This window comes from Anomaloglossus baeobatrachus, chromosome 3 (genome assembly GCF_048569485.1).
Source record: "Anomaloglossus baeobatrachus isolate aAnoBae1 chromosome 3, aAnoBae1.hap1, whole genome shotgun sequence".
NCBI lineage: Eukaryota > Metazoa > Chordata > Amphibia > Anura > Aromobatidae > Anomaloglossus > Anomaloglossus baeobatrachus.
This window is the reverse complement of record NC_134355.1, coordinates 135,875,239-135,901,677: the sequence shown is the minus strand read 5'-3', so window position 1 is coordinate 135,901,677 and position 26,439 is coordinate 135,875,239. Positions and strand designations below refer to the sequence as shown.

The 26,439-nt window shown below is 46.2% G+C and overlaps 1 protein-coding gene across 1 annotated transcript in view; it reads right to left on the bottom strand.

Annotated features, from left to right (window-relative positions):
* Positions 1-26,439, bottom strand: part of LOC142297186 (interferon-induced, double-stranded RNA-activated protein kinase-like) — a 211,261-nt gene that overhangs the window by 31,707 nt on the left and 153,115 nt on the right. The window contains exons 12-17 of the mRNA XM_075341454.1: positions 24,345-24,400; positions 23,376-23,441; positions 20,981-21,103; positions 20,455-20,568; positions 11,989-12,163; positions 8,689-8,832 (exon numbers count right to left, since the gene is read on the bottom strand). Of these exons, the coding sequence (XP_075197569.1) occupies positions 8,689-8,832; positions 11,989-12,163; positions 20,455-20,568; positions 20,981-21,103; positions 23,376-23,441; positions 24,345-24,400 (678 nt within the window). The remainder of the gene's footprint in view (positions 1-8,688; positions 8,833-11,988; positions 12,164-20,454; positions 20,569-20,980; positions 21,104-23,375; positions 23,442-24,344; positions 24,401-26,439) is intronic.

Below are 26,439 nucleotides of genomic sequence, written 5' to 3'. Positions count from 1 at the left end.
CACGTGTCCACACAGCCGCGCCGCCGGCACAGACAGGAGGACATCGCGATGCTGCAGGTTTTGTGGCCGGCTCCACACAGCGCTGCCGCCACAGACGGGAGGAGGAGCCATGCTGCGTGGAGCGAGGAAAGGTTAGTGTAAACGTTTGTTTATTTTTTTTTGTGTGCCACAGAATGCAGGATGGGGGTATATGAGCAGGATGATGGGGGTATATGAGCAGGATGATGGCATATAGCAGGATGATGGGGTATATGAGCAGGATGATGGCATATAGCAGGATGATGGGGTATATGAGCAGGATGATGGGGTACATGAGCAGGATGATGGGGTATATGAGCAGGATGATGGGGGTATATGAGCAGGATGATGGCATATAGCAGGATGATGGGGTATATGAGCAGGATGATGGGGTATATGAGCAGGATGATGAGGGTATATGAGCAGGATGATGGGGGTATATGAGCAGGATGATGGCATATAGCAGGATGATGGGTTATATGAGCAGGATGATGGGGTATATGAGCAGGCTGATGGGGTATATGAGCAGGATGATGGGGGTATATGAGCAGGATGATGGCATATAGCAGGATGATGGGGGTATATGAGCAGGATGATGGGGTATATGAGCAGGATGATGGCGTATATGAGCAGGATGATGGCGTATATAGCAGGATGATGGCAAATATAGCAGGATGGGAGCACATATCAGGATCAGGATGGCAGTATATAGCAAGATGAGGCTATACCAGGATGAGGGACATTATATATATATTATATATATATTATATATATATATATATATATATATATATAAATATATATATATATATATATATATATACATATACACACACACACACAAGGCAGGAGGATCATTACCAGGATGAGGTACCTTAGTAGAGCATTTGGGGACATTACCCCAATAATAGTGTCAGCAGCAGATCCTCGCCCCATAACAGTGTGTCATCACCACATTTTTTGCTTAAAATTTAATTTTCCTATTTTCCTTCTCTAAAACCAGGGTGCGTCTTATGGTCCGGTGCGTCTTATAGTCCGAAAAATACGGTAATTGTTTGGTCTTTCATGTGTTTCTAAACAACTTAATTCTGGATATTTATGATAAAATCTCTGGAATATTTATTATTATATAATAGGAGGACTTTAGTTTGGATTGGGTTCTGTATATTTTGTGTTTTTTTTTAAAAATGTAAGTTTTCTATGTTTTTGTATGTATTTTTTAAAATGTATACACAAATAAAGAGAATTTTGTTTACTTACCGTAAATTCTTTTTCTTATAGTTCCGTATTGGGAGACCCAGACCATGGGTGTTTAGCTTCTGCCTCCGGAGGACACACAAAGTACTACACTTAAAAGTGTAGCTCCTCCCTCTGAGCTTATACACCCCCTGGTGAGCCAGTCCCAGCCAGTTTAGTGCAAAAGCTGAAGGAGAATAGCCACCCACAAGTAGAACAGAGCAAGAGCCGGAACAACCGGAGACTCTGTCTTGACAACAGCCGGTGATAACACACGGAACAAGAAAATTGCCAATGGGCAACACGGAGGGAGCTGGGTCTCCCAATACGGAACTATAAGAAAAAGAATTTACGGTAAGTAAACAAAATTCTCTTTTTCTTTATCGTTCCTTTGGGAGACCCAGACCATGGGACGTTCCAAAGCAGTCCCTGGGTGGGAAATAAACAGAAAAACTAAGAAGTAGGCAGAACCTAACTTCACAAGTGGGCAACAGCCGCCTGAAGGATGCGTCTCCCAAGCTCGCATCTGCCGAAGCATGAGCATGCACTTGGTAGTGCTTCGAGAAGGTATGCAGGTTAGTCCAAGTGGCAGCCTAACAGACTTGTTGAGCCGTAGCCTGGTGCCTAAAAGCCCAAGAGGCACCGACAGCTCTGGTCGAGTGTGCTTTGATCCCCGGCGGGGGAGGCACCTGAGTACTCTGGTAGGCGTCCGAAATGGTCGATCTAATCCAACGAGCCAAGGTCGTCTTAGAAGCAGAGAGACTCTTGCGCCACCCTGTGGTTAGCACAAAAAGAGAGGTGCACCGCCTAAGCGCAGCGGTGCGAGACACATAAATCCGGAGAGCACGCACCAGATCTAGAGTATGCAGCGCTTTTTCAAAGCGATGAACAGGGGCCGGACAGAAGGAAGGTGAGGTAATGTCCTGGTTAAGGTGGAAGGGAGAGACCACCTTAGGAAGGAAGTCCAGAGTCAGACGGAGAACCACCTTGTCTTGGTGAAAAACTAAAAAAGGTGACTCCGAGGAGAGCGCAGCCAAATCAGAGACTCTTCTGAGAGAAGTTATGGCAACTAGAAAGGCCACTTTCTGAGAAAGACGATACAAAGAAAACTCGCTAAGAGGCTCAAAAGGGGGTTTCTGCAATACCGTGAGGACCAAGTTAAGGTCCCAGGGATCCAAGGGCCGCCGATAAGGCGGAATGATGTGAGACGCGCCTTGCATGAAGGTGCGGACCTGAGCCAGCCGAGCGAGACGCCGCTGGAACAGTACTGACAGAGCTGAGACTTGTCCCTTGAGAGAGTTGAGGGACAGTCCTAGCTGCAGACCGGACTGTAGAAAAGACAGAAGGGTCGGCAAAGAAAATGGCCAAGGAGGATGGCCGGAAGAGCGACACCAGGACAGGAAAATTTTCCAAGTCCTGTGATAGATCTTGGCGGAGGAAGACTTACGGGCCCGAGTCATAGGGGAGATGACCTCAGGAGGAATACCAGAAGTCGTCAAGATCCAGGACTCAAGAGCCACGCCGTCAATTTGAGGGCCGCAGAATTCGGGCGGAAAAACGGACCTTGCGAGAGTAGGTCTGGACGGTCCGGAAGATGCCACGGCATCTCTACGGACAGTTGAAGCAGGTCCGGATACCAAGCTCGCCTGGGCCAGTCCGGTGCAATGAGGATGACTCGACGGCCCTCCATTCTGATCTTGCGCAGGACTCTGGGCAAGAGAGCTAGAGGGGGAAACACGTAGGACAGACGAAACTGGGACCAGTCTTGAACCAGAGCGTCCGCGGCGAAGGCCTGAGGATCGTGGGAGCGAGCCACGTAAACAGGAACCTTGTTGTTGTGACGGGATGCCATTAGGTCCACGTCCGGAGTGCCCCATTTGCGGCAGATTGACTGAAACACTGCCGGGTGCATGGACCACTCGCCACCGTCCACGCATTGACGGCTGAGATAGTCTGCTTCCCAGTTTTCCACGCCTGGGATGTGGACTGCGGATATGGTGGACTTGGAGTCCTCCACCCATTGAAGGATGCATTGTACCTCCATCATTGCCAGGCGGCTGCGTGTCCCGCCTTGGTGATTGATGTAGGCAACCGCTGTTGCGTTGTCTGACTGGACTCGAATGTGCCTGCCCGCCAACAGGTGGTGAAAAGCTAGGAGAGCTAGAAACACGGCTCTGGTTTCCAGCACATTGATTGAAAGGGCTGACTCGGACGGAGTCCAAGTGCCCTGGGCTCTGTGGTGGAGATATACCGCTCCCCAGCCGGATAGACTGGCATCTGTGGTGAGAATCACCCAGGACGGGGCCAGGAAGGAGCGCCCTTGGGACAGGGAGAGGGGCCGAAGCCACCACTGAAGAGAGCTCCTGGTCCGTGGCGACAGAGCCACTAACCTCTGTAACGAGGAAGGCCGCTTGTCCCAACAGCGGAGAATGTCCAGCTGCAGAGGGCGCAGATGGAACTGGGCAAAGGGAACAGCCTCCATGGACGCCACCATTTGACCCAGCACCTGCATCAGGCGCCTGAGGGTATAACGGTGGGGCCGCAGCAGAGAGCGCACCGCTAGCTGGAGAGACTGCTGTTTGATTAAGGGCAACTTCACAAGTGCCGGCAAAGTCTCGAACTGCATCCCTAGGTACGTGAGACTCTGGGTCGGAGTCAGAGTGGATTTGGGAAGATTGACAAGCCACCCGAATTGGGCTAGAGTGGCGAGAGTGAGCGAGACACTCCGCTGACAGTCTGCGCTGGATGGAGCCTTGACTAGAAGGTCGTCCAGGTAAGGAAGCACTGCCAACCCCTGGAGGTGCAGGACCGCAATCACTGCCGCCATGACCTTGGTGAATACCCGAGGGGCAGTGGCTAACCCGAAGGGGAGAGCCACGAATTGGAAATTATCCTCTCCTATGGCAAAACGTAACCAACGCTGGTGTGAAACTGCGATTGGCACATGTAGATAGGCATCTCTGATGTCGATGGATGCCAGGAAATCCCCTTGGGTCATTGAGGCAATGACTGATCGCAGAGACTTCATGCGAAAATGCCGCACCCGAACATGCTTGTTGAGAAGCTTGAGATCCAGGATGGGTCGGAAGGTACCGTCCTTTTTGGGAACTAGGAAGAGGTTTGAGTAAAAACCTCTGAACCGTTCCCGAGTGGGAACTGGTACAATCACTCCGTTTGCCTGCAGGGATGCCACGGCCTGTGAGAAGGCGGCGGCCTTGGAGCAGGGGGGAGTTGAGAGAAAAAATCTGTTTGGCGGGCTGGAAGAGAATTCTATCCTGTAGCCGTGAGATATGATATTTCTCACCCACTGATCGGAGACTTGTTTTAACCAAGCGTCGCCAAAGTGGGAGAGCCTGCCACCGACTAAGGACGTGGCTGGAGCGGGCAGAGAGTCATGCCTTAGTGGCAGGACCTCCTGCGGTCTTCTGCGGACGCGCTTTTGGGCGCCAGTTGGATTTCTGATCCTTAGCTGAGTTAGCGGACGAGGCGGAGGGCTTAGAGGACGACCAGTTGGAGGAACGAAAGGAACGAAACCTCGATTTATTCCTACCCTGGGCGGGTTTCCTGGTCTTGGTTTGTGGCATGGAAGTACTCTTCCCGCCAGTAGCTTCCTTAATAATTTCATCCAGCTGTTCACCGAACAGCCGGGACCCAGCAAAAGGGAGCCCAGCAAGAAACTTCTTGGAAGAACCATCTGCCTTCCACTCTCGAAGCCACAAGATCCTGCGGATAACAAGGGAATTAGCTGAAGCCACCGCAGTGCGGTGAGAAGCCTCTAGCATGGCAGACATGGCATAAGATGAAAAAGCTGAAGCCTGAGAAGTTAAGGTAACCATCTCAGGCATAGATTCCTTGGTGAGGGAATGCATCTCCTCTAGGGAAGCAGAGATGGCTTTGAGAGCCCACACTGCTGCAAAAGTCGGGGAAAAAGCGGCCCCCGCAGCTTCATACACAGATTTGGCCAGAAGGTCAATCTGACGGTCAGTGGAATCCTTAAGTGAGGTGCCGTCAGCCACCGACACAACGTTCCGGGCTGAGAGCCTAGACACCGGGGGGTCTACCTTTGGGGAGTGCGACCACTCCTTGACCACCTCAGGTGGAAAGTGAAAACGGTCATCAGAACCACGCTTTGGAAAGCGTTTGTCAGGACAGGCCCTGGGTTTGGTCACAGCGGTCTGAAAACTGAAGTGGTTAAAGAACACACTCTTTACTCTCTTAGGTAAGGTAAACTGATGCTTTTCTGCCAGAGAGGGTTGCTCCTCTGAGACTGGCGGATTGAGATCTGTGAGGGCCAGGGAGGACTGGTAGGCCCAGGAGGTGGATCCACTGGACCAAGCACCCCACCTGGAGGGCAGGGTACACGGTAGCTGGAGCACTAACGTGGCAGGAACGGGTGCAGGTATCAGGAAGCAAAGACAGGACCAGGTCACTAAGGTCACAGCGTACTTTAAGGCAGTAATAGGAAACAGGAACAAAGACCTGAGCACTTAGCTCACAAGACAAGGCATAGAAACACACACGATGATCAGGCGCCGCCCACATGGAGAGGCCAGTCTTATATACTCAGCACAGCCTCAGGTCATTTCCTGTTGCAGCAGTGCTGGGGCTATAAGACCAGGTGAGTGGGCGCGGCCCGGTCCTATACAGAACATTAATCAGAATCAGACTCCTGAGACCAGGAACAGGACTCAGGGGAGCATGAGCGGGAATGGCAGGCGTGACCGGTGGACGCATGGACTGGACCAGTGAGGAAGGAGCGGTGGTACGCTGGCGAGGCTGGATCAGTGGGTACAGAGCGGTGGCGTGACGCAGGTGTGACTGGCTCAGTGGTTACAGAGCGGTGCCTGGATGGTGAGACCGGCTCAGTAGGTAAGGAGCGCTGCTGGGACACCGGGAGCGTGACAAGATCCAGTACAGAATTAATAGAAGCAATCAAGTCACTAAAATCTGAGTCACCCTCGGAGAGATCGATGGGGTACATAGCCTCCGAGCCCCCTGTGAGGGCATCCTCCTCATCTTAAGAGTCAGCTCTTGAGTCAGAGTAGCGGGATGGGGAGGGGGAGGAAACCCTGCGCCTTCTCTTAGAAGGACGGGGTCTGGGACCTGAAGATGAATCCTCTGTGAGCTCTGATGGACGGAGGTCAGAGGATAGGGATGCTCTGGCAAGAGTATTAGAGGCACCCTGTGAGGAGGGCTGATGTATATTCATCAAAGTCCTGGACAAAAGTCCCATGGACTCAGAAAATGACTGGGATATGGACCTAGAAAAGGACTCTACCCAGGCCGGGGGTTCAGCCACAGGTGCAGAAGCACCCTGAGAGACCACTGGGGGTGAGACTCCAGGCTGTGGCACCGCAAAGTTAGAGCAAACATCACAATGTGGACAGGTGCTCGGCTCAGGCAGCAGGAGCTTACATGCAGTGCATACAGAATAAAGCTTTGGAGCCTTGCTCCTTGTGTGAGACATGCTGCTGGAGTGGGGGCTTTGCAAGAGAATGAACCCCAGGGAGACTATACAGAGGTGCACAACCGGAGACCGGCTGTGGCTTACCAGACCGCTGGAAGCGGTGTTGTGTGCCCTCCAGATCCCGAAGCCCGGACCCCAATGCACAGCACCTCAGCAGGGATGCAGAGTGCAGACAGGCCCAGCGCAGAGTGAACTCTGCCTGAAAAATGGCCGCCGGAGCGAAGAGAGGGGGCGGGACTAGGGGGCGTTCCTGTAGGGGAGCGGGAACTGGAGGGCCATAGACCTGCAGGAGAGGAGACACGCCCCAGCAGTGGGGAGTGTCCCTCCCCTGTGCAGAACGGCCGCCGGGAGGAGCCGTGCCTGTCCCTCTTGCATGAGTGACATGCGAGGGAAGTTAACAGCAACTAGGCCTCCGGCAATGCCGGGGCCTAAATTTAAGCGGCGAGGCCGACGCGCAGGCACCATCGGCGCGATTCTCGGGCGAAAGCTAGAGAACTCGCCGGAAATGTCAAAATAAACACATACAGCATACTCTCCCCATACAATAAAGAACAGGGACCCCCCACATAAACGTCTCAGGTACTTAGCTGCTGAGACGCAGGGCCAGGTCCCTGGGGATGAGTGCTCCGGTCCAACAGAATCCTCAAGGGGCTGTGGATGGAGACCGGTGTCCTGCCAGGCATGGAGACCGTGCTGGCTCCCACTTCAAGCCAGAGCCCAGGAGGGATGGTGAAGGAGCACGGCATGTAAAGGCTCCAGCCTTGGAAATCAACCTTAACAACACCGCCGACACAGTGGGGTGAGAAGGGACATGCCGGGAGTCCAAACGTGGACCCGCATTTCTTCAATCTCTTTCCAAAAAACAAAAAATTATATGAGAATGCATGTGTGGATGTATGCCTCCTGAACACAAAGCGATACACTGGCTGGGACTGGCTCACCAGGGGGTGTATAAGCTCAGAGGGAGGAGCTACACTTTTAAGTGTAGTACTTTGTGTGTCCTCCGGAGGCAGAAGCTAAACACCCATGGTCTGGGTCTCCCAAAGGAGCGATAAAGAAAAAACTGGTATTATATTTTCAAAGAAATATTTGAGTGAGTGCCATTTTTGGTCAAGCGCTTTCCTCCTAAGTCAGCTTTCACTTGATACTCACTTTCCAGCAGCTTCAACATTTATCGCTGCCGCTCCGGTCGGTCTCCAGTGATTTGTGACCTAACGGCTGCTTCTCCAGTGTTTCATGGAGCGCGCCGGAGATCACAACTCAATAAATTCCTATGAGAGCCTTGTTCTGGCTTTCATAGAGATGCATTAGGAGCTTGGTTCATGCATAAAAGGCATTTACCTTATAAAATATAGCTGTGGATACATTCCAGAGTGCATAGAGAAAAGTAATTCAAAATTGACCACAACCCAAGCCCTGCACATCAGAGAAAACATAGGTAATAATTCAGGGAAAGGAAAGTTAAAAACCTTAAACACATAGTTTTTGTAACTATTGGGTCTTCTGGTTCTCAAGCTGGATATCCTCAAGGGGAACCAGTAGCCCTGTTCCTGCAAGAGCTGGGTCACAGGTATACCACCCAGTCAGCCAAAACTCAGGTCTGGACTGACAAGGAAGAAGAACCCCACAACAACCAAGACCTGTTTCTAAGCACTCTAACGTTTCAGACTTTGTGCCACCTTAGGTAGTTAACGTTTAGGTCAGAATGACAGTTTTCTTCCTTTTGGAGGAAAGTTAATTTGCATACATTATGGGGAACTATTTATACATGGTGCAATAACGTTAGATATTATAAATGAAGAAACAATCTAAAGACAATTGTATTTTACATACATCATACAATAGGAAGGCTCCGAAATTATCTTGAAAACAAACACTTGTTCCTATAACTAGCGATATTAGTAAATTATTATGTAACCTACTTGACCATCAATATAAAATATCAGCGCCATTCATGTATAATTTACCTGTTCTGGTGCCATATAACACTCAGTTCCTCGCCCAGCAGTTCGCAAGCGGGTTTCGTTTTTGTGTTTTTCACTCATTGGTGTTACAAGACCAAAATCCGCTATTTTTACAGTCAGATGTTCTGCAAACAATATATTTGCTGGCTGGAAAAAAGACGAAAAAACAATCATGTCATTATTTACAATGTAGAACATTATTGAATGCAACAAACAAGGTCAGAATCTGTACGTGGCTTTGTGTCGGGGCATTTTGATACAAATCACAAGAGTGCTGGATCTGATCTGATAACTGAAAGCTTTGTTTTGTTTGTGTGTGTTTTTTGTTTTTTTTTTTTTAGGGGTGCTTCACACACAGCGAGATCGCTACTGAGATCGCTGCTGAGTCACGGTTTTTGTGACCTCATTAGCGATCTCGCTGTGTGTGACACTGAGCAGCGATCTGGCCCCTGCTGTGAGATCGCTGCTCGTTACACACAGCCCTGGTTTGTTTTTTTATTGTTGCTCTCCCGCTGTTAAGCACACATCGCTGTGTGTGACAGCGAGAGAGCAACAATCCTGAATGTCCAGGGAGCAGGAGCCGGCGTCTGACAGCCTGCGGTAAGCTGTAACCAAGGTAAACATCGGGTAACCAAGGTGGTTACCCGATATTTACCTTCGTTACCAGCCTCCGCAGCTCTCACGCTGCCAGTCCCGGCTCCTGCTCCCTGCCCACGCTAAGCTAAGCGGTGTGCGCTGGTAACTAATGTAAACATCGGGTAACCATTCCCGATGTTTACCTTAGTTACCAGTGTCCGCAGCTTCCAGACGCCGGCTCCGTGCAAGCGCAGCGTCGCTTGCACGTTGCTGCTGGCTGGGGGCTGGTCACTGGTCGCTGGTGAGATCTGCCTGTTTGACAGCTCACCAGCGACCATGTAGCGATGCAGCAGCGATCCTGACCAGGTCAGATCGCTAAAGTGTGAAGGCACCCTTAGACTACCAACATGGAGATAACCATCGAGATTAAAAAAGTATCAGCCTTTTATGAGAGCACACTTAAAAACTGTTTAGAATACTTTGTTACATTTTCTGTGTCAAGTACATTGTTTTTAAACTCTATTTTGAACTATGTCCTTACACAAACCGCCTCATGGCAACAAGAATTCATATTACGAGTCATTGGAGATCCCCCTCCCTATCTCTTGCCTATCTAATTATGTTAAATGAGAAAACAAAGCTACTATAAAATGACCCGTGTCATTCTGGATAATTATCTTAAGGCTGGACTCAGACGAGCGTATGGCATCGGATGCGACATAATAATGTCCCTCAGCACAGGTTCTGCTGCGAGCGTGAGCCGAGTGTCATGTGACTGTGACCCGATCTTGCAATTAGGTCACAGCTGTGAAGCTGAGGACGGGTGCTGCGGAGGAGAGGGAGGGGTTAATCCCCCCATCTCCTCCATGGTCAGCCTGTGCGTATATCGCACTGCACTGGGATAACATCCGAGTGCAGTCCGATGTATCTCTCGCACCCATACACTTGAATAGGTGCGAGGGATACGGCTCTAGCAGAAAATCGCAGCGTGCCGCAGATTCTGGATGCGAGAAAAACTGACCAACTGCTCTCCCTCATTGATTAACATAGGTCCGAGTGCAATGAGAGATTTTCTCGCATTGCACTAGTCCGATTATCACGCTCGTGTGAGCGTACCCTTATAAGAATATACAGTTGAAACCATAAGTTTACATACATTATCTAATAAGACACCATATGCATGTTTTTCTCACTACCTGACATGAAATCAGAATAAACCTTTCCACTCTAGGTCAATTAGGAGCCAAAATTATTTATATTTGTCAATTGCCAGAATAATGAGAGAGAGAATGTTTTAAGGCATTTTTACTACTCGGCCGTGAGGACTGAAGTTTGGGAAACACTGTTAAGGGCATTTAGCATCCGATGCAAGAGCATCGGATGCTTTATGATAATGACCCCCCGACTCCTGCTCTGCTGCAAATGTAAGCCAAGTGTCATTATACTGTGATCAGAGCACAGCTACGGAGGAGAAGGCAGGCGCTGTAGATGAGAGGGAAGGACTAATCTCCCAATCTCTTCCATCAGCTGATGAGTATATCGCACTGCACTTCAGTGCAATGCGAGTACAGTGCAATGTTTTTCTCGCACCCATAGATTTGTATGCGTGCGCGTGAAAACAAATCGAATTCCACCCGCAGCATGCTGCAACTGTTTTCTCGGTCCGATTACGGCTCACAAAAGAAAAAAAAAACGCTCATGGAAGGGGCCCCATAGAGTAACATGGGTGCGGGTGGAATCCGATTTTTTATTGCATTCCATTCGCTCCATTTTACTCGCCATGTGTCCTCAGCCTAATAGGCAAAATTAAAAAAAAAAACATTGCTTTTGTGCCAAAATCCCAACTCTCCCTAGTCCTAAAGGGGTATTCCTTTCTAGAGTTATCATGATGTATGATCAGAATATGTAATAAATGTATAATAGGTTGAGGTACTATCCCCTGGATCCCAACCTGGCAAAAGAACAGGATCATGTGATTCTTGTTCACCGATTGAAAGCATGAGTGACTTATATTACCAAAATTAATAAAGAAGTGGCCATACAATGCAATCTAAGGTCTTGTGCACACTGCGTTATTTGACGCGGTTTTTGATGCTTTTTGTTTTTCAAAATCTGCATCCCTCTCCTGAAGCCAGTGAAGTCTATGAGTGCTGTGCCAACACTGCATTTTCTTTCCTTTCAGATTTGGGGCAGATTTTGATGCAGAAAAAATCTACAACATATTAATTATTGGTCTTGATTTGCAGCTTTTTTTCTCACCAATTGACTTCAATGTTGTGATGAAAACTGCTGCAAATCCACAGGTGTGTTCACACAGTGAGTTTTTGGTGCGGTTTTGCAGCGTTTTTTTTTTTTTTTACACAAAAACCGCATGGCTAAAGCAGGATGTGATGTCATGATGAGCAGGCCAATGGTTAAAACAGGAAATTACTTTTTTTTTTTTATTAGCCTAACTTTATTGACGGTCGTTTCCTTGTTGCATGCAAAAAAAAAAATGTTCGAAAAATGCATCAAAAATTGCACGAAAACCACAAGTGGATTTTGGTGCATTCTGCAGCAAATCTGCAGCATGTGCACATATCCAAAGAGTTAGAGAAAAAAAGTTCTCACAATTTTTAGCATATTATGTAACTATGGGAGTAAACATGGGAATAAACTATTGAGGTGCACAGATACTAGAAATAGATACCCAAGTTTGGGTGACAAAACTGATAAACAATAACTTACCTTCAAGTCTCTGTGGATTAGGTTATTACTGTGAATGTACTCCACTCCATCAATAATTTGCCTGAAAATGTTGAGACTTGTCCTTTTATCGATAGTGTTCATCGCTTTGATCCATCTTTCCAGTGTGCCCTGTGCGCACCATTCCATCTGAATAAACAGGCTCTCAACTTTATCTCTAGAGGGTAAAATTAAACAATTACAGTAGAAGTAATACAATATAACACAATAAGATTTCTGGTTCTGTTCTAAGAATATACATGCTGAACTGGCAGAAACGGCTTTGTTTTATGAAGGACACAAAATGCACCAGGGAGTGCCCTATTAACTATGATGGGGTCTGTTAGGTTTCCATTCAGGTGGCCGTCTATTAATTGAAAAAAATACCAAATCACATTGCACTTTTTTTTTTCGAGTAAAACTGAAATAACCTGCAATGTAGACTCTTAATCGAGGATGCAATGTGGGTGTGAATCTTGCCTAACAGAGCTCCAACCGGTGTACAGATATTTTAAGAATTAGGAGTGCAAAATTATGAACTTATATTGATCTAAAAAAACAAAAGGTTATAAGGGCTGACATTCACGTGTCCAGTGCTGTGCATGGCGGGGGCTTGCTGACTGCTCATTTCAATAGCACAGACAGCAATAGTTTCACAATATTTTGTCACTACAATAGTTATTAAAGAATCTCACAGCAGGTTTTTGCTACTTCATCTGAAAGTAGCATGATGTGGCAAAGAAATCCTGAATCCAACTATGTATCACTTAGATTACTGGCTGCAGCTGTTCTGATATGATCTAAATTTTTAGGTTTACTCATGTAGCAGAGCCCAGGGAGCTGTCCCCGCCCACACCAGGCTCTCTATAGAGAATATGCATTGACAGTGAGGTCTCAATCACAGGAAGGGGCACGCAGGACAACATGGCACAGCCAGCTAAACCTTTAGTTTAAGTAAACAACAGCATGGAGCCTGATAAGACAGGCATAGTTGATTTTTGTTTTTTAACCTTTACAGCATGCTGGCTTCAGCTTACATAGCAAAAATCTGCTGACAGATTCCCTTTGAGGAAAATTTGTCAGGTTTTTGTTATATAATCTGAGAGAAATATGATGTAAAAGCAAAGAGCCTGATTCCAATGATGTATCACTTACTGGACTACTGGGTGCAGTGCTGATAAAATCCCTGTTTATTCTACTGTAGATATAGCAATGCTATGACTGCTGATCCGTGTACAACAAGCTCACAATCCTGAATGACAACTTCCTGTGTACACTGTATGAGTACATTGTTAGCAAGCAGCCAATCAGTGGTGATGGCGGAGTAAACAGATTAGCTGGACTGGCTTGCAAAAAAGATACCTAGTCATCTCATGATACTATCCTGCTAATAAAACACTGATTGTGAAATTACAGCCAGTTGCTGAGCAAGTCACACATCCCTGGAATCAGGCGCTCTGCTTCAACATTAAAGAGGTTTTCATATGAACACAGTTAATTTTAATCAATAGATCTTGGAATAATAAGTTTCACAATTGAATGTGATTAAAAAAAAAAAAGTTCCTGTGCTGAGATAATCTTATATATGTGTCCTTGCTATGTACTGTGTAATGGCTGTGCCTGACCGTACAGAGACATGGTCTCTTGGGCATGGGAGGAAGTAAAAATAAAAGTATACATATACTACAGCAAGGGATAGCAAATACTGATTTTTTTTAAAAACAATTAGGGAAATGGCTCACAGAAAGGATCAGCTATGATCCTATGTTGTAATGTCTGTATACTTTCTTTTGCGTTCTCCCCTGCCCAGGAGATGTGGTATGATCAGACCATGTCCTTGTACAGTCCGACACGGCATTTACACAGTACATAGTAGGAGCACATATATAAGATTATCTCAGCACAAGGACACTTTTTTAAACACATCCAATCGTGGAACTTATTATTATTCCATGATCTATTGATTAAAATTACTGTATTTTTTGGATTACAAGACGCACTTTTTCTCCCCAAAATTTAGCTTAACAGTGGGTAGTCAAGCAGGGTCACAAGAGGAAGTAGTGGTGGTGGTGGAGTAGGGCGGGGCTGCAGATATCCTGGCTATGCTCGCTGAGGGCACCATGAGGCAGGAGCCATCCAGAAAATATCGCCGGTGTGGACTTCAAAGAAATAGCAACTGGAGTCGGCGCGTGCACAGATTGAGCCATTGGCTCAATAATGAGCCAAGATCTCATATGTACGTGCACCACCTCCGGTCCATTGATCTCCCAGCAACCGACTTAAGGAATATGGCGCCTGGATGTGGCACATTAACAGATGAGATCTCAGCTCCTCATTGAGCTAAAGGTTCATTCTGTGCACGCGCCAATTTCGGGCACCATTTCTTTGAAGCCCGCATCACCAAAATTTTCTGGATGGTTCATGCCTCACAGTGCATGCAGTGAGCATAGCCGGGATGCCCACAGCACTGCCCTACTCCACCACCACCCCTACCTCCTGTGACCCCCGCTCCACCACCACTGCTGCAGCCACCTCTCCCCTGGTAAGATACAATCAGATTATGAAACGGCCCCATTTTCACACCCAATTTTTTTTTTTTACAGTTTCACTTTCTCTAAATTTGGGGTGCGTCTTATAATCCAGTGTGTCTTATAAAATGAAAAATACAATAACTTTAAAATTAACTTTGCTGGTAGGAAAACCCCTTTAAGCTTATCTCAGATTTATAATATACTGAATAGATGTGGCACAACAAATTTTTCCTGGCCTGGAACACAACTTAAATATCCAGTTCATCAATGTATGTTAAAAGTAACTGGGTGAAATACTCCCAAAACACTGTACATGCCTACAAAGAACTCACGGGAGTAACAAAGACCACCCACTAATTAATACAACCATATACATTTATTGGAATATAATTAAAAAAAAAAAAAACAATAAAATGACGGGTCAAATAGGAGGCTATCAATGCAAAAAAGAGGGAGATTCAATTACGTTATAGCTGTGGGAACAATCAACAAACGTGTGTGTGCGTGCGTGCGTACATGCGAAATTATGTCCATTTTTCCTTTTTTTTTCTCTGTATTTTGTGTTGTGCAATACAAACAAAGGCAATAAATATGTGTATAACAAAACATGTTTAACTTCAATATTTTCTCGGGGAAATACTTCATTTTCTGCAACAATTTCAAGGGTGCTAACACTATCGACTATGACTGTATAAAAAGAAAAAATAAGCAGTATTTCAGGCCATAGCTACATAGATTAATATTGTTTAAAGCTATATACACTGAACAAAAATCTAAATGTAACACTTTTGTTCCCATTTTTCATGAGCCGAACTCAAAGATATAAGACTTTTTCTATGAGCACAAAAGGCCTTTTTTTTCTCAGATATTGTTTGAAAATTTGGCTAAATCTGTGTTAGTGAGCACTTCTCCTTTCCTGAGATAATTCATCCACTTCACAGGTGAGGAATATCAAGATGCTGATTAGACAGCATAATTATTACACAGGTGTGCCTTAGGCTGGCCACAATAAAAGGCCAATTTAAAATGTGCAGTTTTACAGTACTGGGGTGGTCCAGGTGGCGACAGAAAACCAGTCAGTATCTGGTGAGACCATTATTTGTCTCATGCAGTGCAACACATCTCCTTCGTATAGAGTTGATCAGGTTGTTGATTGTGACCTGTGGAATGTTGGTCCACTCCTCTTTAATGGCTGTGCAAAGTTGCTGGATATTGGCAGCCTGGGAATCCTCCATGAAGAGATCACCTCTCCAACGTGCCAGACACCATCGAATGTGTCAATTGCGACAACAAACTGCAGGAAGGCGGAGACCTCGATGACGACAACGATCATCAGATGAGCTTCCCTGAGATGGTTCCTGACAGTTTGTGTAGAATTTTTTTGGTTATGTAAACTGATTGTTGCAGCAGATGTCTGGGTGGCAGGTCTCAGACGATCTTGGAAGTGAAGATGCTGGATGTGGAGCTCCTGGACTGATGTGGTTACACGTGGTCTGTGGTTGTGACACTGGTTGGATGTACTGCCAAATTCTCTGAAACATCTTTGGAGATGGCTTATGGTAGAGAAATGAACATTCAATTCATGGGCAACAGCTCAAGTGGACATTCCTGCAGTCAGGATGCTGATTGCACGCGCCATCAAAATATGCGACGTGTGTGTGATAAAACTGCACATTATAGAATGGCCTTTTATTTTGGCCAGCCTAAGGCACACCTGTGCGATATCATGTTATCTAATCAGCATCTTGTTATCCCAACTTGTAAGGTGGATGAATTATCTTGGCAAAAGAGAAGTGCTCACTAACACAGGTTTACAAAAATTTGTGAACAATATCTGAGAGAAAAAGGCATTTTGTAGACATAAAAAAAGTCTTTGATCTTTGAGTTCAGCTCATGAAAAATGAGACTAAAACCAAAAGTGTTGCATTTATATTTTTGTCCAGTCTATAAACTGTATATGTGCTTATGTAAACATATATAAACTCAATATATGTGCCTCTGTGTGTATATTCTTTATATATGTGTATGTACTTACTTTATGTGTATATATACACAGTATATAGTATGTGTCTATATATATATATATATATATATATATATATATATATATATATATATATATATATATATATATATATATATATATATATATATATATATATACCATGTATATAAATTATATGTGTATGTACTTACTTTATGTGTATGTATACACAGTATATAGTGTATGTATATATATATATATATATATATATATATATATATGTAGCATATATATATAAATTATATGTGTGCATGTATAGTTTTTATCAGTGTAAAACTACTAGGGATCAACTGTAAGCACAATCTATGTCTAATGTATGGGTTTTACATTCGGGCCTGTTCACACTATTTTTCGTTACTGCGTTCGTTGAGTTCTGCCTGAATAGGCTGCAATGACAGGATTGGAGTTGAATTGAGCTCCCTGTGTGATTTTTTTTTTTCTGAATGTACCCATCTGTTTCAAAAGCCACAGAAAAGAGGATATTTTTAGAAGAAAAAACACAGACTTTAAGAAAAAAAATGAGATGGTCAATTTCAGGAGAAAAAAAATACAAAAACACAAATGGAATTAATTTGAACTGCACTTGTATCATTGCAGTCTGTGTGGCCCTCGGGATTTGGCTGAATCCTATTTTAGGCGGAATCCGGCAGAACCCCTGGAAGCACTGCAAAAACAGTGTGAACAAGGTCTTATATACTATTTTATGGAATATTGCAGTGTGCTATACTATTCCAAAGTATCCCACTATACCAGGGGTGGGCAATTAATTTTCCCATGGGGCCGCATGAGAAATTGGGATGCTTTTAGAGGGCCGGACTAATATAATAAACTCAGTTCTACCCAATACTGTATATAGTATATACACTAACCCTCCATAAACAAACAGTAAGTTAAACAATACAAAGATTCAATTAAAATATGGACGTCAGTGGGAGCATACATACTGGCCCTGGTGGCGAGTGGGGAGCATACATACTGGCCCTGGTGGCGAGTGGGGAGCATACATACTGGCCCTGGTGGCCAGTGGAGAGCATACATACTGGCCCTGGTGGCCAGTGAAGAGCATACATACTGGCCCTGGTGGCCAGTGGAGAGCATACATACTGGCCCTGGTGGCCAGTGGAGAGCATACATACTGGCCCTGGTGGCCAGTGGAGAGCATACATACTGGCCCTGGTGGCCAGTGGAGAGCATACATACTGGCCCTGGTGGCCAGTGGGGAGCATACATACTGGCCCTGGTGGCCAGTGGGGCATTCATACTGCTCCTGGGGACGCTGAAGGCAAAGGCAGGCAGCACTGCAGCAGCAGAGCCTGAGGGCTCCTCTGGCTGCCTTCTCTGAGTCCCCTGTGTGTCTGCTTCTTCTATTGCAGGCACAGGGGGGACCTGAAGACAAGTGCTGCTCCCCTGCTCTCCTCTCCTGCAGACACTTTGCACTCTCCCTGCTGCTACTGGTGCACTTACCTCAGTTGCAGAACAGACATTTTTGAAGTGGCCGTTATGCAGATGAGCCGGTCACATGATCCTGGGTAGAAGGGACAGGCAGAGGGGGCGTCGCCAGCATCAACAGCAGCAGGAGGGGACAAGGAAGGCATCCAAGGAGTGTGTTTGTCCAGCATTGAGGGGGCGTGGACTACATAAAAAGGGGCGTGGCTAGCAGCATAGACGCCATGGAAGGCATCCAGAGACTGTGACCAGCATCCAGAGGGGCATAACTAGCAGCAAGAGGGGGCGTGGCAGCTGCTTATCACTGCACTGCAGGATACATAGCTCCCGGCAGTGAGAGTGGGGCTGAAGCATAGATCAGGCCACGCCTCCAACTCTGAGCTAAGATGGGCGGGCCGGTCACAGACAGTAGGTGGGCCGCATGCGGCCCGCGGGCCGCCCCTTGCCCAGGTCAGCACTATACTGACCAGAGAAGACACTTTTTTTATACGTCCGTTACATGTCAATTCTTTCTGCATTTTTGCAACGTTTTATCCTTATTCAAATGAATGGGAAACAAAAAAGCAAGTGAAAAGGCTGCAAAAACGCTTGTAAAAATATATTAAAAAATGCCTGTACTGTGCACAGCATTTTTGCTGACAACACTCTGGTTTTTGAAACACAACAATCTGCAGCAAAAACAGTGCAAGTAAACAGACCCGTAGGCCTCTGCCACACATACTTGAAAATCACGCACGTGCCGCGAGACACGTATTTTCCCTGCATGTTGCGTCTGGAAAGTACGTGTCTCCGGTACGTGCGGGCCACGTGTGTTCTCCGTGTGTTATCCGCGATAACACACAGAGAACCAGTTATTTGCATACTCACGTGGTCCTTGCTGCTATCCAGGGTACTGATCTTCGGCTCCAGCCCCGCCCACTCCCCGCTGATGCTGCTTCCGGCCGAGCGGAAAGGCGGAGATTAGCGCCCGTGACAGCACGCCCACCTCTCTCATAATGAGCGGCGGTCACCAGCAACGGTTTGCAGCGGAAGATTCTGCAGGGATTATGGAAGTGAGTATGTGTTTTTTTTAATTTAAAACAATGACACGTGTTTCTCCGGTGCGTGCCACACGGGACCGCATCCACACTATATCCGTGTGGTACGGGTGCGGGCCTTGTGACACCTGTGATGCCGGAGAAACACGGACATGTCGGCATGAGGAACACACGGACACACGTAAGTACGGAACGGACACACGTTCCGTTCCAAAATACTTACATGTGTCCAAACCATTAGGAAAACTAAGGTCCGCGTGTGTTCGTGTCTCCGGTACGTGAGAAAACTGTCAAACACGTACCGGAGGCGCGAATGTGTGACAGAGGCCTAAGGGAGTTTTCTGTGAATATAAGAAAAAAAAAATAGCATAGAAATAATTCCCTCATGGCTCCAGCCCTGATGCTCCAATTGTCTCTGCCATTCCTGGCCCTTGGCTGTAGTGATCTTGTGGCTGCAGCTTCTGTTAAAGCTGCAAAGTGAATAATGACTGGTAGGACACATTGGCCTACACGTTTCGAGTGGACCCCACTCTTAAGCGGGCTTTATACGCTACGAGATCGCTACAGTGGATTTTGTGACGCACATCCGGCCGCTGTAGCGATGCTGTTGCGTGTGACACCTATGACCGATTTTGCATCGTCGCAAAAACGTGCAAAATCGCTCATCCGCGACATGGGAGTCCATTCTCAAATATCGTTACTGCAGCAGTAACAAAGTTGTTCCTCGTTCTTGCGGCAGCACACATCGCTCCGTGTGACACCACAGGAACGAGGAACATCTCCTTACCTGCCTCCTGGCCACAATGCGGAAGGAAGGAGGTGGGCGGGATGTTACCTCCCGCTCATCTCCGCCCCTCCGCTTCTATTGGGCGGCGGTTCAGTGACGCTGCTGTGACGTTGCTGTGACGCTGAACGAACCGCCCCCTTAGAAAGGAGGCGGTTCACCGGTCACAGCGACATCGCAGGGAAGGTAAGTAGTGTGACGGGTCCGGGCGATGTTGTGCGACACGGGCACAGATGGAGGCGGGTACGCACGATGGCGATATCGGTACCAATATCGCAGTGTGTAAAGCGGCCTTTAGTCATGGCAAAAAATTACTTTGCAGCTGTCATGCAGACAGCCAGTCCGCACATTGCGATATGATCCCCAGCCAAGTTATATGGCTGTCTGACTGCGCCCTAACAGTGTTGTTGGAATATTTCAGAACTGGGGGCCCCATTTTAAATTTCACAATTTCACCCAGGGTCTTAATTTGTCCAAAACCCCCCTCGATGTGGGAGACAACATGTTCTTTCAATACTGTATAAAAAGAAAATGTAACCACCACACACTATTCTATACTACTTTATAACATAACAGGCACACAACCATTAAACATTAAACCCAAAGCTCAAGCAAAAACAATATTACCTGCCGCTGCTGCTATGATCTGTACAGAAATCTTCTCCAGCCCAGGAGTGGAAGTACCGAACAATGTTCTTATGTTCTAACCGAGCCAGGGTTTGGATCTCATTCTCATCTTTTCTATATAAAACACAACGGAATATAAGCTCTCACCCACCACACACACATATATATATACTGTATATATATATATATAGTATGGTATGGTGCATAGAAAGACTTTAGAGACCACTATAAAAGCAAATGGTTTAGTGACAGTTTAAGAACATGAGACCTACAGAATCCATGTGAAGAAATATGTCAATTCAACCATAAATGTGAGAATTCTTACCAAACGAGAACTTCATTTACATTTGATAGATACTTGAAGATAAGGTGAAAATAAAGAGAAGTCTTTATTTATGAGTTGATAGATGTTACCACGTTGTAACAATATAATGTACACATGTGTCCCAAACATGGCGGGTGCCTCTTGTAACTGCAGTATTGGGAACAAGTAAAAAATGTAAACATAAATAGACGAAATACTTACTCTGAACGCCTCTTTACTTTTTTCACAACATAATATATTTGATCCAGCATTTTTCTTGCTTTGTATACTGTTCCATATCCTCCAGAATCAAGCTTTGTAATATTGTCAAAAAACTGCAGAAAGCTGGAAAATAGAATTTATAAAAAAATGACTACATGGTAACATAACAAGGGATTAAAGTGATTCTGGGATCAGGTTTCCTTTTTCAAAACCTGCGCTTCCTCATTTTTATGCTGGAGCAACCTGTCTATTACATCCCCGTAGCCCGGCAAACCTTACAAACAGAACTTTGAAGAGCTCCCGGTTGTAAGCTAATTAGAGATGAGCGGACCCGTGGAGGTTCAGTTCGATGCGCTCAGCCGAACTGTAAATTAAGATCGTTTTGGGACACAGACTTGACCTGAACCCCAATGGAAGTCACTAATTAAGCAGTTCAGCTCTCTGTCCACATGCAGCCAGCCATAAACAGATCACTTCCGGGGGCAGGTGGGCGGGGTTTTTCAGTATTATTTATTTTTATTTTTTTTTGGGTGGGGTACACACTATATCTGATCACGCTGTTATTACCGCCAGTGTGAGCCATTCAAACACTGCAAGCGGCTCGCACTGGGCTGAGCACCCAAGGACAATGATGCTCGAACGAGTGGTGTTCTTGTGTAATTCACCCAAACTCCGAATCCGAACTCAGTTTTCTTGTGTCTGTGTTTGCTACGAACACCGAACCTCGGGTTCGTTCATATCTGAGCATTACGGTGTCAGCTATACTCAGCAGCTGATGTGAATCTATTAATGCCATCCCTCTGGAGTTAATTAATGTGGATTATATCTCCATACATTATCCACACAACCTTGGAAATCTAGCACTAGTGCTGTTAATCAAATCAATGTATGTGCAAGAACGAATTGGATCCACTGCACTGGACTTCTTATTAGAAGAAAATGGGGTTGATTCATCAAGACGGCGTCGCAAACAATTGTGTTAGGTCCATCTTACTGAAATAGAAGATGCCTCTAATAAGCGGTGTGCGCTGCGCCAGAAATGCTTCTCTACTTAAGGACAGGAGTAGCATTTCTTGCCTATGAAGTGCCCCATCACAGCTCTCTCCTAGACCACCTATTTTGGCATAGCTGATGCAAACTGAAAAAAAGGCAAAAGTTGCAAAATTTTTGCTTTAATTAATGTGGATTACACCCCCTACATAATCCACACAACCTTGGAAATCTAGCAGTAGTGCTGTTAATCAGATCAAGGAAGAAAGACAAACTCTCCCCTCAGAGCTAGTGCAGGCTAAAGCTGGGGTCACACTAAACGACAGCGACAACGATGTCGCTGTTACGTCACCATTTTCTGTGACGTAGCAGCGACCTTGTAAGTCGCTGTTATGATCGCTGCTTAGCTGTCAAACACAGCAGCCGAAGCAGCGATCATAACGACACGCGTCGCTGTGCTGCAACATGTGCAGAGAGCAGGGAGCCACGCACACTGAGCGCTGGCTCCCTGCTCTCCTAGCTACAGTACACATCGGGTTAATTACACGATGTGTACTGCAGCTACATGTGCAGAGAGCAGGGAGCCGCGCACACTGCTTAGCGCTGGCTCCTTGCTCTCCTAGCTACAGTACACAGTGCAGAGAGCAGGGAGCCGCGCACACTGCTTAGCGCTGGCTCCTTGCTCTCCTAGCTACAGTACACATAGGGTTAATTACCCGATGCGTACTGCAGCTACATGTGCAGAGAGCAGGGAGCCGCGCACACTGCTTAGCGCTGGCTCCTTGCTCTCCTAGCTACAGTACACATAAGGTTAATTACCCGATGCGTACTGCAGCTACATGTGCACAGAGCAGGAGCCGGCACTAGCAGCAAGAGTGGCGGAGGCTGGTAACGAAGGTAAATATCGGGTAACCAGGGAAAGGTCTTCCCTTGGTTACCCGATGTTTACAGTGGTTACAGCTTTCCGCAGCTGCCAGACGCCGGCTCCTGCTCCCTGCTCGCTTCATTTCGTCGCTCTCTCGCTGTCACACACAGCGATGTGTGCTTCACAGCGGGAGAGCGACACGACGAAAAAAATGAAGCAGGAAATTCAGCAACGAGCAACGACCTCACAGCAGGGGCCAGCTCGTTGCTGGATGTCACACACAGCGACGGGACGTCGCTGCAACGTCACAGAAAATGGTGATGTAGCAGCGACGTCGTTGTCGTCGTCGCTGTGTGTGACATCACCTTAAGGCTTTAGAAGACAAGTGGGAGGTGATTTTAGTGAAATCTAATTGAAAAAATTTCCAACCAAAAATACATTTAGGGGAAAAAAAACTTCAAGAGATGTCCATAGAAAACGTACGCAAAAGTTTCTAATAAAGACATCAGAGTCAGTGCATGCAATATTGCTATAACTTACATTTTGTCAGTGGTCACATCAGGCGCCGGGTCACATTTTGAGAACTTGGCTGCTAACTGACTACGTCTAAAAGAAAAGAAAATATTTGAATAATAAATATGTCTAAATATTTTGTTTACTACTTAGTTAAAAGAACTCTGTCAGCAAGTTTTTGCTATATAAGCTGTTGCCAACATGCTGTTATGCTATGTGCCTACGGGACAATGTACCGGCGGATATATCCACAGGTACGTCCGCAGGCTTCCCACAGCAGCTCCCCAGAATCCGCAGCTATCCATTGCTGTGGGATTCCAGCGAAATATCTGTGGTAAACTTGCGGACATTCGTGCTACTTACCTGCGGAAGTCCCGGCTTCTATCTCCATAGTGGTGAGGCGGGACGTCCGCAGGTATTTCCGCATAAATAATTGACCTGCAGTTATGTGGAGCTGCGGGACATCTGCAGGATATTTGGCAGCCGCGCATACCACAGCATGGACACAGCACTCCCCATGTCCCATAGGATAACATGGGGAGTGTCTGTACTTGCTAAAACCTGCTGATTTATCTAGAAAATCCAGATAAATCCGCAGGTTTTCTGCAGCAAAAAGCATAGCCTAAGGGTTAAAATAGAAAACTCAGGCATGCCTGTCTTGTCACTGTCCATCTTTTGTTTATTTGCGGTGTTTGTTTTAGCATCCTATCATTACTGTGGCTAGCTTCAGTGCCATGTTGTCTGGCACGACCCCCGCTGTGATTGAGACCTCACAGTCAATGCACAATCTCTATAGAGAGTCTGGTGTGGGCGGGGACACCTCCCAGCTCTGCTACATTCAATTCTTAGATAATGTGAGAACAGCTGCACCCAGTAATCTAAGTTAATCATGGTTAGTTTCAGAATCTCTTTGCCTATGTTATGCTGCTCTCAGATGAAGTAGCAAAAGCCTGGTGACAGATTCTCTTTAATTTAAAATAAATGAGGAGAGCTTACCTTTGTGGTCTGCTTGGACCTGATGGGGTCCCATTGGCTGATGACTGAAAAGTGATCTAAATAAAATAAAAAATATAGATATATTAATGTATATATGCATTTTCTAAGTAGATATATTTCTTAAGGTGCTATTGAAAATGAACCAAATGTCAGTAACAATCCTTCTAATCCACACAGGTAAAGAAATGAAACCATAGATGTCCATAAATTAAGTTATATGTAATAATGAGAAATGATGGCGGGAAAAAATATTGAACACTTAAAGAAAGATTACATTGTACATAATTACATTGTACTTAACGATCACCGATACGCCTTTTAACAGCGGTCGTTCAGGGGCCTTATGCTTCAGTGCTGCTTTTTAACGGTGCTGAAGTAAAAAGCGGCGTCCCGCGGATAAAAATCCTGCTGGTGATAGCTGTACAAGACAGCTGACATCAACAGGCATCCGCCCTGACTGGTTTTGGAACCGATCAGTGCCGAGTAACCTCTTAAATACAGCTGTAATTCACAACAGCGGCACTTAAAAAGGTTAAATGAAGTTAAAAGACCTTCTATGGCAGGATTGGCCTCCGTGATAATTGTGGGTGCCGATTGTCACCATGGTACCCTGGAGTTATCTGATGATTCCAGGCTACAGTGACTTGTAAGATCTTGCTGTAAGCTAGGTCTTATATTCACAGTCAGTGAATCACTGACTGATCGCATGTGCTGCTATACACATTTGTGAGACCAGTAATCAAAGTGAAAAACATTCATGTCCCACAGTAGGACAAAGTGAAAAAGTAAACAAAAGTAAAATAAAATGTGTAAAAAAGTTTTAAAAAAAACCAAGCAACTAAAAAAAGAAAGAGAAAAAAAAAAGGCATACACAAATCACAAAAAAACAATTTTGCCACTAAAAAAGGAGCTTTTGAGTTAAAGCAAAAGAAGGGAATTTTGTTTACTTACCGTAAATTCCTTTTCTTCTAGCTCCAATTGGGAGACCCAGACAATTGGGTGTATAGCTTCTGCCTCCGGAGGCCACACAAAGTATTACACTTAAAAGTGTAAACCCCTCCCCTTCTGCCTATACACCCCCCCGTGCATCACGGGCTCCTCAGTTTTGGTGCAAAAGCAGGAAGGAGGAAACTTATAAATTGGTAAATTCAATCCGAAGGATGTTCGGAGAACTGAAAACCATTCAACATGAACAACATGTGTACACAAAAGAACAACAGCCCGAAGGGAACAGGGGCGGGTGCTGGGTCTCCCAATTGGAGCTAGAAGAAAAGGAATTTACGGTAAATAAACAAAATTCCCTTCTTCTTTGTCGCTCCATTGGGAGACCCAGACAATTGGGACGTCCAAAAGCAGTCCCTGGGTGGGTAAAATAATACCTCGGTAATAGAGCCGTAATACGGCCCCTTCCTACAGGTGGGCAACCGCCGCCTGAAGGACTCGCCTACCTAGGCTGGCATCTGCCGAAGCATAGGTATGCACCTGATAGTGTTTTGTGAAAGTGTGCAGACTCGACCAGGTAGCCGCCTGACACACCTGCTGAGCCGTAGCCTGGTGTCGCAAAGCCCAGGACGCACCCACGGCTCTGGTAGAATGGGCCTTCAGCCCTGAAGGAACCGGAAGCCCAGAAGATCGGTAGGCTTCAAGAATTGGTTCCTTGATCCACCGAGCCAAGGTTGACTTGGAAGCCTGCGACCCTTTACGCTGGCCAGCGACAAGGACAAAGAGCGCATCCGAGCGGCGCAGAGGCGCCGTACGAGAAATGTAGAGTCTGAGTGCTCTCACCAGATCTAACAAGTGCAAATCCTTTTCACATTGGTGAACAGGATGGGGACAAAAAGAAGGTAAGGAGATATCCTGATTGAGATGAAAAGGGGATACCACCTTAGGGAGAAATTCCGGAACCGGACGCAGAACCACCTTGTCCTGGTGAAACACCAGGAAGGGGGCTTTGCATGACAGCGCGGCTAGCTCAGACACTCTCCGAAGCGATGTGACTGCCACTAGGAAGACCACTTTCTGAGAAAGGCGTGAAAGAGAAATATCCCTCATTGGCTCGAAAGGTGGTTTCTGAAGAGCAGTTAGCACCCTGTTC